The following is a 14,304-nucleotide window of genomic DNA, read 5'->3' on the forward strand; positions in this document are numbered from 1 at the left end:
ATGGGAAACCAAACTGAAAGAGGAGAATGGCCTTTACAAATACCTCACATACATATGTAATATAGGGGCCCATATAAAAAATACACACCTCAAGCTGACTGTGATTTTACTTTGAGGGCCAAACACGAAGATTTGAATACATTACTCAATCCCTCATACAAAAGGATAAGTATTTTCACCTGCTACCTGCTTAGTCTTATTTCCTTCTCTTCCTCTAGCTATTAATTTTTCGTTGTTTTCCACTACAAAAATCTGGTGGTATCTGCTAGAGTGATTTGATGCTTTTTGCTATGTTGTGACATATGCCTCCTGAAAAGGCCACAGAAAAAGAGAATATTTTCAGACCACCTCTCCGGAACAAAACCCATAAAATGTGCTTAATGCATTAACTACTTTAGTCAAATTAATGACAGACCACTTATGGGGGGGGGGGGGGGGGGGGGGACGGACACCAAAACAAAACCCAAAAGCAGCTGTCCTCCAAGTCTTAGATTGTGAGGAACTTCAGAGAACTCTGCTCCTGTATTCACTCACCACAGCACTTGCCAAACACCATCTACATGCCTAGGGATGTCAACGGTCCTGACTTTATGGGAAAGATTATCTTTACACCCAACTGCCGCGGAGGACCTTTACGCCCACTCTCCACCGCACCGCAGGGGTGGGAGACAAGCACCAACTGGCCACGGGAGCAGCAGCGAGGACCCATCACAGCCCCCCGAGCGCCGCTACGCAGCTTCCCTCCAGAGCAAGCGGTGAGACCGCCCGTGGCCGGGGCGGCCGCCGGGAGCCCTTCAGCGGGGCCGGGGAGCGGAGCCCTCCAGGCCCGGCCGCCAGCGGGGCCGTCCCCGCTCTTGGTACCGCGGGGGCGGCCCAGCCGCCTCGGCCCAGCCACCCCGGCGCTCCCCCGTCCCATCCCCGCCGCCTGCCCGGCCTGACGCCGCCGGGCGGTTTACCCGGGGGACGGGGCCGCTCCGTCCCGCCCGCCGCCGCCAGACCGCGCCTCCCCCGCGGCGGGGCTCCCGCTGCCTCATGCGACGGCGGCCCGGCCCGGCCGCGGCCCCCGCAAGGCGGGCCCAGGGCAGGCCGACCGGTCTGCCTGCCCTCCCTCGCCGGGCCGGGCCGGGCCGGGCCGGGCCGGGCTGGGGGCACCGCGGGCCGGCGCCCACGGCGGGGAAGCTCCGAACGGCACCGACCGCCCTCAGAGTAACTTGCTCCCCTCCCCCTCCCCGCCACCTCCGGACTGGCAGCCGCGGAGGCCAATGAGAGGAGCATACTGCTCAGCCTCAGAGGCCGCGGGCCAATCGCGAGCTGCGGGAGGCGGGCCGAAGCACCCCAGCATGGTGAGCTGCGCCTCTCGCTGCGCCGCGGGCCCAGCGCCCCAGCCCAGCGCGGAGCGGAGCGGAGCGGCGCCCGGCTGCGGGCCACGCGGGCCGCCGGGCCGCCCCAAGCGCCAGCATCGCCGGGCGGCGCGGCCCAGCCTCACCTGGCGACTCCCCCCGGCGGTGGCGGCAGCGGCTCCGAGAGCTCCGGCTGCGCTTCACATTCAAACCGCGGTGAGAGGGCGCGGCGGCGGCACCGTGACCGCATCACGCAGGGCGGTGACACCGTTCGGCCGCCGGGCCAATCAGCAGCCTCCCCTTCCACGACGCTCTACGCTGTGAGCCAATCCTTGCCGCGCTCCCCAGGGGGGCGGCCGACCAATGGCCAGGCTCTTCCCACAAGGCACCGGGGCGCCTGTGGGAGCCGCCGGGGCGCCGCGGGCAGCGGGCCCGGCCCGGGGGGCTCGGACTCGGTCTCGGTCACAGGCGCCCGACCTGCGGCCCCGGCTGCCCGCGGAGGGCGAGCGGCTCCGGAGGGACACGGCGAGCGGGAGCTGGGCCGGGGGTACGAGGAGGCGGCCCAGCGCCCGGCGGGACGGGGCTGGGGACAGGCATGGGCCGCGGGGTCGGGGAGGGCAGAAAGCGGGGGCGGCCGAAGGGCGGGAGCCCCTTTATTTATTAAAAAAGAGCAGCCAGGAGTAGTGGTATGGTAAAAAAAAAAAAACCACAACCAAAAACCAAATGCTTTGTTGTTTGACAAAAAAGCAACAGAAAAACCCGAGCGGGGAAAGCCCTGTAATTATCATCAGCGATAAATTCTCATGTTGAAGGGAGGTTCACAAGCTTTCTAATAAACTACATGAAAAAACAAGCAACACTTCTTAAAACTTTATTGATTTACCACTTGATTAAAGCATGGACTATTATAACAGTATTATACATTGTATTCTCATGTAGAAAACTTTACATAATTTTTCATATATAATTTTGGTATTCTCTCAAAAATGTATACATCCATCAGGCAAGGAATGCTCTTTAAATTATTAAATGCACTTAATAATGGAGATCTTCAAAAAAACTTAAGCATTTTAAATATGTGAAAACATACATTTTACACAGAAATAACATTAAAGGTGCTGAACAAACTGACTTTACATATTAAAGGGAGCTGCACTTTTAGTCTGAAGTAGAACAAAGCTTTTGTCAAAAGTTGTATTTTTTTAAGCTTTCTCATTCTTCAAATGAGAAGTAAGACTGAGCTAAAATGTGGAGGGGTGTTTGCTTGTATTAGTGGACATTGGTTTAGATTGTTCTGTTTACAGTTTGCCAAGTGAGATACAAGACATGGATAATGAACCACTGTAAAAATAATATTTTCTTGTACTGTAACTCACAATAGAATCAACATGAAAGGGAGGTTTTAGGGTTTTCCTCATTAGCATCCTCCCCCTGCCTACCTATTTCCTATAGGGTTCCAAAAATAACAAATACCATGCAGTCCCCATATTTATACCATTATAGGTAAATCAGTTTATAGCTTAATTTGTTGCATAACACTACTTTAAAAGTCTAAGAGGTTACTTTTATTACTCCATGTATTGCACAGATGTCTCGATCTCTACCAGGATATGCTGGCACAGAACCTTGTTCTCATTCACAGTTCCACTAAAGCCAATAAAACCACCACAGGCAGATAAAGTCTATGTCAGCAGAGTCAGGACAAGATCGGAACCAGCAGTGACTACTGCAGGAGTTGTGGCTCAGCAGTTCTAGCTTCATTAGGATGTCTACGGGTTATGATCTTTCTGACTGCATAAGGGAAACCAAACAGCTGGTGTGAATACAACTGTCTCAGGTAGTACACTTCACATACCCTTCTTATTGCTTTAACATGTACAATCAATTTCAGAAAATTGACAGGATTAAGGCTGCTATAATCCAATTGCATTCCAGTCTCCGCTCTCCTTCATGTGCTAGAGTCTAGGATGTTTTGACGTCACATACCTAATTTCAGCAGTTTATAAATGGTATAAATACAATAAAAGCTTTACTTAAGGAAAAGAACAGTCTCGGAACTAAGGCTGAAGGATTGATTAAAGGCCCTTATTCTATACACAGAGATAGTACAAATGTTGCACCTTACAGTAAAGAAAGCCCGCAATGCAACTGCAGAGCAATTTAAGTTCTGAAAATTAAGAGACTTGTTTCAAGACATGAGTTGTAAGGCTTTCAAAACTGTAAAATACAGAAAAAGCATGCAACTTTAAAAAGTTTGTGTTTTGATAGGAGATAAGGGTACACATTCAATGAGGCAGTGACAAATCCAAAATCTGAAAAATAAAGTTTCAAATATTTTCTTTAGGACTATCTAGGACCGGAAGAAAAGGAATAGCCTATTCTTACAGATTTAAATAGAATTAAAATAAATACTTCATTTTTACTGTAATTGATGAAGTGACATTACCAGAGAATGAGCAACTATACTAAATGCAACACAAAAGGACATTTCAAATCCAGCAAGTTAAATATCAGCATTGCTTATTTTTCAGTCTTTTCCTATTGTAAAATACAGCCATATATTCCCTTCTACTAAATATTAGGATATAGGTTTAATCTAATGGGCTTTTAAAAGTTAAAGAGCCACAACCACCATTTATTTTTCTTTGGTTAAAAATAAAAAGTAAAAATAAAGATGTGAAGGCCTTATCACTATGATTGACTGCAAAACCATTCCCAAACAATGCTTATATAGAAGCCGATTTACTGAAGAGCACCATATGAACCCTTTGGAAATAGCTTACCAAAAGAAAAAAAAAAAAGCCACCAACCCAAAAAACACAATTAAAAAAAAAGAATCCCAACAGCTCTGAGAGTGGAATATCCCAAGACAACCTCAACTACGGCCACCCTACCAGGAAACTTAACTTAAGCAAAATAACAGGTTAAACACTGAATACCATTCAAGTAGGTTGTTGGTTTGGCTTTGTTTTGTTTTGTTTTTAAATACTGTTATATTTTGGGTTTGCCTAATATGGATAGCACAGCAGTTAATATAACACCTTTGTTTACATTATTTTAGGAAGTGGAACCTCTCCTCCCATCCTGCCATACTCTTCCAGTTTAGAGAAATCTTAAAAGTTGAAATTAAAATGAGTTCAAAAGGACAGACCTCAGCCCTGCAGTACTTCAACTGTAAACTGCTATTCTATCATGGAAACAGTTGTCACAGAAGACTGATGTGTTTCAAAGAAAAAGAAAAATCTCTAGGGCGAGCAAAGCTGTAGTGTTAAGTCACATTTGTTTCACAGATACCTTCAAAGCATATAAATGTATTGGTAACTTACAGTACATGAATGAACTTAAGTTTAATTTTGCTAGAGCAGTTTCGTGGCAATTCAGTTTTCTTTTAGATCACAATAGGACTAATAGTTGAGAACAAAAATCATTTGCACAAAAAGACAAATCAGAAGTTGCAGATTGGCAGTAAATAGGCAGAACCTGATATGTATTAAGGACAGGACTTCTTGCTAAACAGACACAATTACTTCCAAATACATTATAGTCAAGGGTAAAAAAAGATGTTTTTTTGTTCTAAACCTTGGTTTTAATATTACTGTATGTGATCTGTTCATGATCTGGCAATGTATGAAAGTAAATAGAAAGGTTGTGGGTTTTTTTTTAAATGCCTTTAACTCAAGGCTAACAAGCTAAATAGAGTAGATGCTATTGTGTGCTCCTGATGTAAAACCTTCCATAAAACCAAAATTAAGTCTGAGAAGATGAAGCACTGATATTAAAAGTAGTTCTAAAAGTGACTTGCTAAATAGGAGGAAAACCCTTTTCCCCAAATAACCCTACCAGCTGTCCACCAGCTGTCCACTTCAAAAAACTGTAGCACACTGCCTGGTCTAGTCATGTACACACAAAGAAAAACCCAGAATGATCTTAGGTGGTCATTAGCCACTGCAGTATAGTTTATTATGAACACATGTGCTAACATCACAAGGCTATACAACTATATTCGTTATTTCCAAGGGGCATAATTTCTATTGAGGAATCCAGCTGATTTATCAGATTTAGCTGGGATGCAAGACTGAACAATTGATAAAAGACTAGAAGAGACAGACGTGATCATAAGGATGACAAGCATTGAAACAAAGAGACTTTACATCTACTGTATTAACTCTGTAAGCAATAATTTAAATAAAACTGCTGATAGTTTTGTAGGATGGACAGAACAGGATTTTTTCTCCTCCTCCCCAAATGCCGTTGTGGTAAGGGTAACTTGCTGCTGTGTTTATACACCAGGGTCCCATTTTCTCCCATCCACTTTAATCCATCTCTGGAACATAGCTTTATGTACAAGCCGAAGTAACCAACCCTACTTAGGGCTACCATGAAGGTAAGTTCATCCCAGTTGTCCGTATCTGCTCCTCTGTTATGCAGATTTTGAACACAACACCTATACGCAGGAAGAACTTCCGTAGCACAGCTCGAAGCTCAGGAATCAGGTCGAATTGCATGATTTCACACAAGTATGGATAATATGTTGAAGCATGTGCCCTAAACTATCAAAGAAGATATGAAAAAAGAATGTTATTCTCTATTACTATAGGAAAGCGCAGAGTTTTTCCACATTCATGCGTACACCAACTTGTTAAAACACAAGGTCTCACCCGATCAAAGGAGGCCAAAGGGCCAACAAGCCCAGTGTCTGTTTTCCACAGCAGCCTTAGCAGGTGCTTACAGCAAACCATACACAGAGCGTGCGTTTAGCATTACTTAGCTAAAACAGAGCCAGACTATTTTGTGGCTCAGGGATTTCTCAGGCTAGAGGTGTTATCAGGGACTACCTGTAGAAGCACCCCCCTCTGATGCGTATCTGTCCAGTTGCTTCTCCAGCCTCTTTAAAATATCATCCACAATACACAACAAAGCCTTCCACAGCTGAACCACTGTGTGAAGAAGTATCTCCTTTACATGTTTGGGTTTTTTCCCCCCCTACAGTGACTTGCCATCTTAATACTTGAAGAGACGGTGAATAAGATTTATCACTCCTTTCCCTCTCTTCATGCTAATAATGACTTTATGCACCTCTCATTTTTATTTTGTTTCTGGATAAAAGATAGTGAGTAAAAGTCTAACCTACATACAGTTCCACGTATGGGAGCCAGTCTATAACCTTATTCCTGTTACACTCTCTCAGCCCTTTTCCAGCACCATTACACCCCTTTCGATATGGGCGATCAGAACTGCAACAGTATTCAAGATGCAAATCCGTCAAATTTACACAACAAGAAATATGTTTTGTCCTCTATTCCTTTCCTAATAACGCCCAGTATTAGTTACAGGGAAAGTTGAAGGAACACTTTCACCACAAAACTTTTATAATAAAAAGATATTGGGATTGTGTACTAAGGAACGGCCAAGTCGCCATTTTATCTACAAAGAGTTAAGACTATTCTCACAACACACCATAACCACAGGGATATCGCCAAATTGCTGCTACATGGAGAAACCAAGCCACCACTACTACCAATTTCTTAAAATATTGACAAATTGTAATAAAACATCCCAAACTACACAAGAATAAAGCGAAGTTATACACTTTGCAATACAGAAAAAAATTCACCAGGAAAAAAAAATACTTTAAAACAAGATGAAGCTCAACAGTATTGGAAATCTAAAAAAAAAAAAAAAAAAAAAAGTAAGCAACTTCCAGAAGTTTCTCTGCACATTCTAAGTGAATGTTTGCATTCACCTTTTCCTCTAAGTGGCTGAGACCCTGAGAATTATTTTTTGCCATCACTGTCAAGGAACCAGAATTCCAATTTTATGGTGGTGAAATTTACCTCTACCATTCTTGTGCAACAGTAATACAGCACAAGCCCATCCTTTATTTAACACTCATTGCACTTTTATACGAAAGCTCTGCAGTAATTCTATCAGGATTTCTATACAACTGTGAATTTCATGGATGCAGTCTGATTTTTTTTTTTTACAATGCGGAATGCTTGCAAAAAACGGAGATGTAATGATTACTGTATTTCAAGGAAAGTACATGCTATGTAAATAAGTGAGCCACCTTGCAATACGGATGATTAATAAAGACTGAATTCAACAGAAGCAAAAATGAAAACAATACCTGAATGCAAACAGACATAACTTCCAGCCTATTCTTACCTTTTCATCACTGATTTTTAGTGTTTTTGTTAAAAGCAACAGCAGGAGATTGGTCCAAGCTTCTCTGTGGCTTTCTGAGTTCACGGTAATAAAATATGCCAGGGCTTCACTGCATACACTAAAGAAATTACACAGTTCAGGCAAACCATAAAGAAAACCCACAAAAAGTTTTTATAATATGCACTGTTTGACCTTTCATAGTGTATTTTGTTTTCAAGTAAGATGCATTTCCATGGGAAAGTTTTCAATCACATACAACAACTTTAATTACACAAATTGGCCTCAATGATTTTTCTGTTATAGTAGTTGTTACAGATAACTGAACTGAAATAGTTTTCATGTTATCAATAAGAACCATGGAGTCCGAGCTGGAAGAGTCTAGTTTTCCTCATAAACATTCTGTAATTAAAGTGTTGTCACCTTCAGCCTGCAAACATCATTTCCTGATCCTTACGTTGGGACAGCTTAGGCAACAGCAACATGAAAGAGTTCTCCCTCCAAATCTAGACTGCTTTAATAAAGATCTGCAGAGTTCAACATCACAGATTAAAGAGAGATTACTATTTTATTAATAAATTTTTGGTCCTTGCTGTAAACTGTCAATACAAGGTACAAACGGTACCACTAACTATGGCTTTTTTTGGGCACTATTTTGATTAAAGAGGGAACAGAACCTCCTCTTTTACACACCAAAAAGATTAATATGTCCATAGATGCTGACAAATCAGAATGCTACTGAAATCCACTGCATTAATACCAATAGCAAGTTTAAGAGTTCTTTACATTTGATTAGAGATTAGTACTCTGAACTTTTATGTACCAACAATTCACTTTTCAATTAAAGGGGACCACAATACCCTTTTATATTTATTTAGCATAATTTTCTATGTTTACCTAAGTTCCAGGTATACAGCAGCTTATACTGCACTCTTTAGATTACCGTATCCTATTATACCTCTGAATATCATCATGTACTCAGATGTGAAAAGTATTCACACGCCACTAGTTTTGTAAAGAAAAGCTTATGTCAGGCAAGAAGGTGCTTCATTTATTCCAAGTAGATTGCCTCCTTCCTAAATTAACTTTTAATAAAGAGTGGTCATCTCTCTCTCTTCTCATATACTCCGCACGCTCTGCTCAGCAAGTCAGAACAGAACATTTGTATCTAGGGAGGCACCATACTGCCTGAAAACAGAACTCACCAGAGCCAAGCTGATACTCTTACCTAAGCAGTCGTTGTTGTATAGCATCCCACGAGTCTCGTCGGTTTTCATCCACATACATTCGAAACAGTATTCTTAAGCAGCAAGCCAAGCTGCTGGTCTCTTGTTTCAAGAGATTGGGTTTTGATTTACCCTTGAACCCTAGAAACCAGTTACACATAGAGAGAGGGGGGGAACGTTCACATTTGTAGTTATTAGCCAAGAGGTAAAGTTTATCAACGATACTTCCACTAGTGAACAGTAATAATTTCTTGTCCATATAGTATTTCCTCCTCCTCAATTTTAACTAAGACCTAATCTGTTTAAACGGTCTTTAACTACAGTAGTATCAACTGCATAGCTCTACTTTAATAAAAAAAGCAGATAATTTAGCAAACAATTATTCTCAAGTCAGGAGAACAATTCCTCTCTCAGGAAGGAGACAAGTAATAAAAGCATTCTACACTGTCAGATTAACTGTAGAGATTATTGCAATGGTATACTTTTGTATCCCAATAGCTAAAGCTATAAATGGAGCTCAGTATTTTTATCAAATTAAAAATAAAAGCCTCACCTGCTCTCCATAACACAGTTCGCTGTTCATAATTTGAATTAAAGGCTTTTGAAAATGAATGAGACTCTTGCAGACAATCTAGTAACTTAAAGAGGTGATGTGAAGACATATATTTATACATTCCTTGGTCTTCTGTGTCAATGTGGATATCCGCATCCAATGCATCTCGCTAAAGGGGGGAAAGAAAGGGGGAGGAGTGTCAATAACATATCCTTTTTATGTAAGCTTAAGAGACTTTGATACTTCACAGACCATATTCCACTAACTCCAGATTCCATTTTTAGGTATAAGTGAAATATTAGTGCAAATATTAGTGCAATACAACACAGCAGAATGGTCCTGTCAAATACCAGCGTTGTAGTCCGATCATCCCCCTGTATTTGGCACTGGTGAGGCCGCACCTTGAATACTGTGTCCAGTTTTGGGCCCCTCCGTACAAAAAGGACATTGAGGTGCTGGAGCGTGTTCAGAGAAGGGCAACGAAGCTGGTGAAGGGTCTGGGGCACAGGCCTTATGAGGAGCGGCTGAGGGAACTGGGGTTGTATAGTCTGAAGAAGAGGAGGCTGAGGGGAGACCTTATCGCTCTCTACAACTACCTGAAAGGAGGTTGTAGTGAGGTGGGTGTTGGGCTCTTCTCCCAAGTAACAAGTGATAGGGTGAGAGGAAATGGCCTCAAGTTGTGCCAGAGGACGTTCAGATTGGATATCAAGAAAAATTTCTTCACCAAAAAGGTTGTCAAGCACTGGAACAGGTTGTCCAGGGAAGTGGTCGAGTCACTGTCCCTGGAGGTATTTAAAAGACGTGTAGATGTGGTGCTTAGGGACAGGGTTTAGTGGTGGACTTGGCAGTGTTAGGTTAACAGTTGGACTCTATATCATAAAGGTCTTTTCCAACCTAAGTGATTCTATGATTCTTGTCAATAGGGTATTTTAAGATAGGGAAGTTATGATCTATCCTAGTTATTCATAAGAAAAAAAATAATCAAGAACAAGGGAAGAACATCCCTTATCAAGGCATAAAAAAAAAGTCATAGCAATACAATATAGAACATTTCCTCTCCCCTAGGAGCTGACTGAGTACGTCTGCTGAATTCTGAAAAGCATCAAAATGAACCACAAAAATAGTGCAAGTTTAAATGTTGCATAGTGTAGAAATTGCCCATCTTTGGCTAATGTCAAATTTCATTAAAATTGGTCAATATTTTTAGCTAATTTCATTAGGAATTTAGCTACACCATCCCCAAAACACTACCTGAATGCACTAGGCCAGACTTCTAGCCTAGGGCTTTATTAACATAGCCAAGCCAAGAGCTACCTTGCACTATTCCCTAGAGTCAGAGTTTTCAGGGACAAGGAGCTCTCCAAGACAGGTGATGAGTTAAATCTTGACCATTAACCTTGCTAAAGTTCAACTTCTGCATGTCCTCCTATGTAAACACCTAGAGGCTGCACAAAGCCTCAAACTGTGGCTAAATGAAGACACTCAGGCTAAACAACAGAAAACCAAAACCAAACAGAAAACGTCCTTGATGAGTATGTATTTATTAGAACAACTATGGTAATATATTGATAATAAAAATAATGGTAATATAATTATAATAACCCAACAGGCAGACTGCCAGCAAACACTCGAGGCAGTCAAAAAAACCACAGCTGAAAAGTAATGACACACACATTCAGGGTAGTGCTGAGAGTTAGAAAAAGGAAGAGACTATAGACTATTTTGTAAACACACTTCAGAGCATTCATACTCTTTGTACTTTACTGCCACAACAAGGTTATAAGTAAGTCTGATGGTACCTGAGCTGCAGCCATGTGCTCAGCATCTTCCTTCTTGCTTGTTGCTGGATAGAACACTATATTATCAATGGTCTGTATCAATTCCAGCTGTACCACACACTTTATAAGGAGGCCAGCAAATAGTTTCTGGTCTAATGAAATGGAGTAACACAAGTTTCAGAAGCAAACTTATGACAATTCACTTACAACAGGCTAGCAAAACGCTACATTACCATTAGCATTTTGATATTTAGTGATGCTGTGAATTATCCCATAAAGGGAAAATTTCTCTGCAAGGCATAAACGAGATGTAAAGATGTACCCCAACTTTAAATGCCCAAAAACTTTCTCTACAGAACTACAGAAGTGGACTCAGAGTGGCTATAAAAGTTCATTTCATAAACTTCCATGTTTTCCTTACTTGTATAAGGACCACCTTTCCAGCTCTCATCTGTTGGATTTGAATATTGACTTTGTCCTCTTTCTGAAGCATTTTTATCCATGCTGCTTAAAGACTGGTGATCTAGGTCTAAATCCTAGAAGAGAATGCAGAACAATTCTAGCAATCCAAAACACTAACTACCAACCAGCTATCAGTTTTCAGATGACTTCACTGATCTTAGATTCAAAGGCTTCCTGCATCCATTCTTTATATCTTATTTTACAATGACACCAAATATAAGCTAATGTCAATTCCAGTATTTGTTGTCATGTATTTACTACAATAAAATATTTCAAAAGCTAACCTAACACACAACCCTTCAAGTTAGTTCGCTGCACTGAATTAACTCTTACCAAGTGTTTTTCAGCTGAATCTTCCTCCATTCCCGCAGGCCTCCACGTCAGCAAGCTTCACAAAGAGGGCCGGAAGAAAGAAAATAAATAAAGTAAATATTGTTGCTCTGGAATCAGGTATTAGTATGAGAATTAAATTTATGAACTTACACATGAGGAATAGTAGTTTTGAAGATTTCTAGCATACAATTGCATGTCTGGCCCCAGACTTCAGGGCTGAATTTCTGTCCATTTAGTATTACCAGGTTTTCTAGGCAGTTTGTACCTGATCGAGCCAACTGCTCATTATCTGTAAAAGAAATATTTCATATTTATTAACCTCTACAATATAAATGAAAAATTAAGCATTCTCTATTACTGTTCTATTAAACATTTTTACCAATATTGTGAAATGCATGGTATCTTAGCTCAAAGCCTACTTATGAAGTATATTACGATAGTATCAAGCTTAGGGACCTATTGAATAAAAAATAGTGTTTAAAAATAGACTTCATGAGATTAAAATCCAAATGGGAAAGACAAAGGACAGGAGAGAAGCAGAAAGGAAGCATACAGTGAGACAAAGGAAGGAAAAGCATCAGTTAGAAATGCATGATTTCCTGCAAGGTAGTCCCCCCACATTCCATGCTCGCAATATGCAGGATTTCACGCATAAGAGTTGGAGCACAAAAGAAAACACACTTTAGAAAGTCATATCTAAAAGTACTAGATAGTTGAGAGAAGGGGGGGAAATCAGAACACATATGTGTATGTGTAAATAAATGAGGTATTTAATCCATGCAGCCAAATGGAGAAAGGTTGGTGGCAGAAGATTAACACAACTCTTTAAAAGCTTTTGCTCTGCCACAATAGCACCATAAACACTATATAAACACATTAACTAATTAAATAGAATGATGCTCCAATATTTAAGATACTGCATCCACCTATTAACATAACATATTGTCCTCATAGTAGCTTTTATTCTTCCAAAATTCAGTTAACTTCCCCTTCTTAAGCAATGAGCATTTAAAAAAATACATAATCAAAAGACACAAGTAAATAGGCTACCTTGTTTTACACACCAGTGTAATTGTGCAAGTATGTCAGGAAGAAGGATCTCATTTAAAGCTTCATAAAATTGCGTAAATACATCACAGATTGCATAAAGTGCATGGTTGCAAGTAGTAGTCATCCATTCAGATTTCTGTGAGGAAAAAAAATGAAAAGTCTTTGGTTTTATGTGGGTTTTTCTATGATGATAGCACTTGGCTTACATGTGGCTATTCAACAAATGACATGGCCTCTGAGGAGAGGAGTAGAATTTAGATAAAACTAAAAAGCCTCACTACCGCAGATGTCTTGTCAGAAGCATTTAGTTGGCCACATGAATGCTGTTCAGAAAACCATACATTTTCATAAAGTGTGAATATTCTCCTTGAAAACACTCAGACCGTCAAAACAGACAGATAGAACACTGGATGCTATGACAAGTTCCATACATCCCACAGAATACAGCAGAATACAACATATCATTACATTTGGGGCAGTATGGGGTGGAAATACACTGACAAGATGAACAATACAAACTGCTGCCTTGATTGTTTGAGTTCTTAAAAAAAAAAAAAAAAAACAAAACCACAAACTCTATCATTTGCTTGCTTTTTGGTTTTGTTTGGGGTTTTTTTTTTTGTTTGTTTTTACCTCTGTTTGTTGTTCAGGGAGTTTCATATTATCAAAAATCCGAAACACAATTCTGAACAGATCTTGCCACCAGTGCTTTTCAAAGGTATGGCCATAACTCTTCATTATTTCAAACATCACTGTTAAGCCTCTATAAACAAACCAAAATAAATAAAGGAAAAGATGTTAAAATGCATACCTGTGATCTCTTCACTAACTGAATTAAAAAACAAAAAGAAAAGCTTTATTACCTTGTTCGAACATCTAATTTGCAACGATTGATGATACAAGAAAGTTCAAATAAAATGGGAAACCATCCTCTGACCCATACTCTGTCCCCAGGAGCAACATTCATGTCATCACTTGTGTATTCTCTTAATACCTTGGAGATGGGCAGGGGAAAAAAGATTAAAAAAAAGAAAATCTCAACAATCTTTAATTCTGACAGATTTAGATACTACTAGTGGCATAGAAAGACTTGAAAAGTTAGCTTCGTTTCTACCATAACACTCAAATCCTGTAAAATATAAGTATAAATCTGAGACATATCTATTTGTGAAAATACTGGAAAAAAATACGGAAAATAAATACTTAAATCTGTTTTATTTAGTCCTGCTAAAGGCTTTACAAGTTGCAGAGGTTTGGGCTTTAGGAAGCAAGTTTAACAGTGACAGGCAGCAATTCTATAAATATAGGTAATAAGCAAATCCAAGTTTGGCATAAACAGTTCTACACTTTTCTGGAATATTGGATACAGCATGCACATCTTGCAATGGTAACATGTGACT

General features: G+C 40.7%; 1 protein-coding gene across 4 annotated transcripts in view; it reads right to left on the bottom strand.

The window, feature by feature from the left end:
- Window positions 1-2,231: 2,231 nt before the first annotated feature.
- The window catches only part of ARFGEF2 (ARF guanine nucleotide exchange factor 2), a 41,499-nt gene continuing 29,426 nt past the window's right edge, over window positions 2,232-14,304 (bottom strand). For 2 of the 4 annotated variants that reach the window (XM_075721274.1, XM_075721273.1), the window contains exons 29-39: window positions 13,768-13,898; window positions 13,538-13,667; window positions 12,905-13,040; window positions 12,005-12,143; window positions 11,855-11,909; window positions 11,481-11,595; window positions 11,081-11,211; window positions 9,282-9,450; window positions 8,731-8,869; window positions 7,506-7,623; window positions 2,232-5,890 (exon numbers count right to left, since the gene is read on the bottom strand). In XM_075721274.1, the coding sequence (XP_075577389.1) occupies window positions 5,714-5,890; window positions 7,506-7,623; window positions 8,731-8,869; window positions 9,282-9,450; window positions 11,081-11,211; window positions 11,481-11,595; window positions 11,855-11,909; window positions 12,005-12,143; window positions 12,905-13,040; window positions 13,538-13,667; window positions 13,768-13,898 (1,440 nt within the window). In that variant the 3' untranslated portion in view covers window positions 2,232-5,713. Of the gene's footprint in view, window positions 5,891-7,505; window positions 7,624-7,798; window positions 8,030-8,730; window positions 8,870-9,281; window positions 9,451-11,080; window positions 11,212-11,480; window positions 11,596-11,854; window positions 11,910-12,004; window positions 12,144-12,904; window positions 13,041-13,537; window positions 13,668-13,767; window positions 13,899-14,304 lie in introns of those variants that run through there. The other 2 variants (XM_075721275.1, XM_075721276.1) reach the window with 2 other exon arrangements.

The sequence above is a fragment of the Pelecanus crispus genome, chromosome 14 (genome assembly GCF_030463565.1).
Source record: "Pelecanus crispus isolate bPelCri1 chromosome 14, bPelCri1.pri, whole genome shotgun sequence".
In the NCBI taxonomy this organism is placed as follows: Eukaryota; Metazoa; Chordata; class Aves; order Pelecaniformes; family Pelecanidae; genus Pelecanus; species Pelecanus crispus.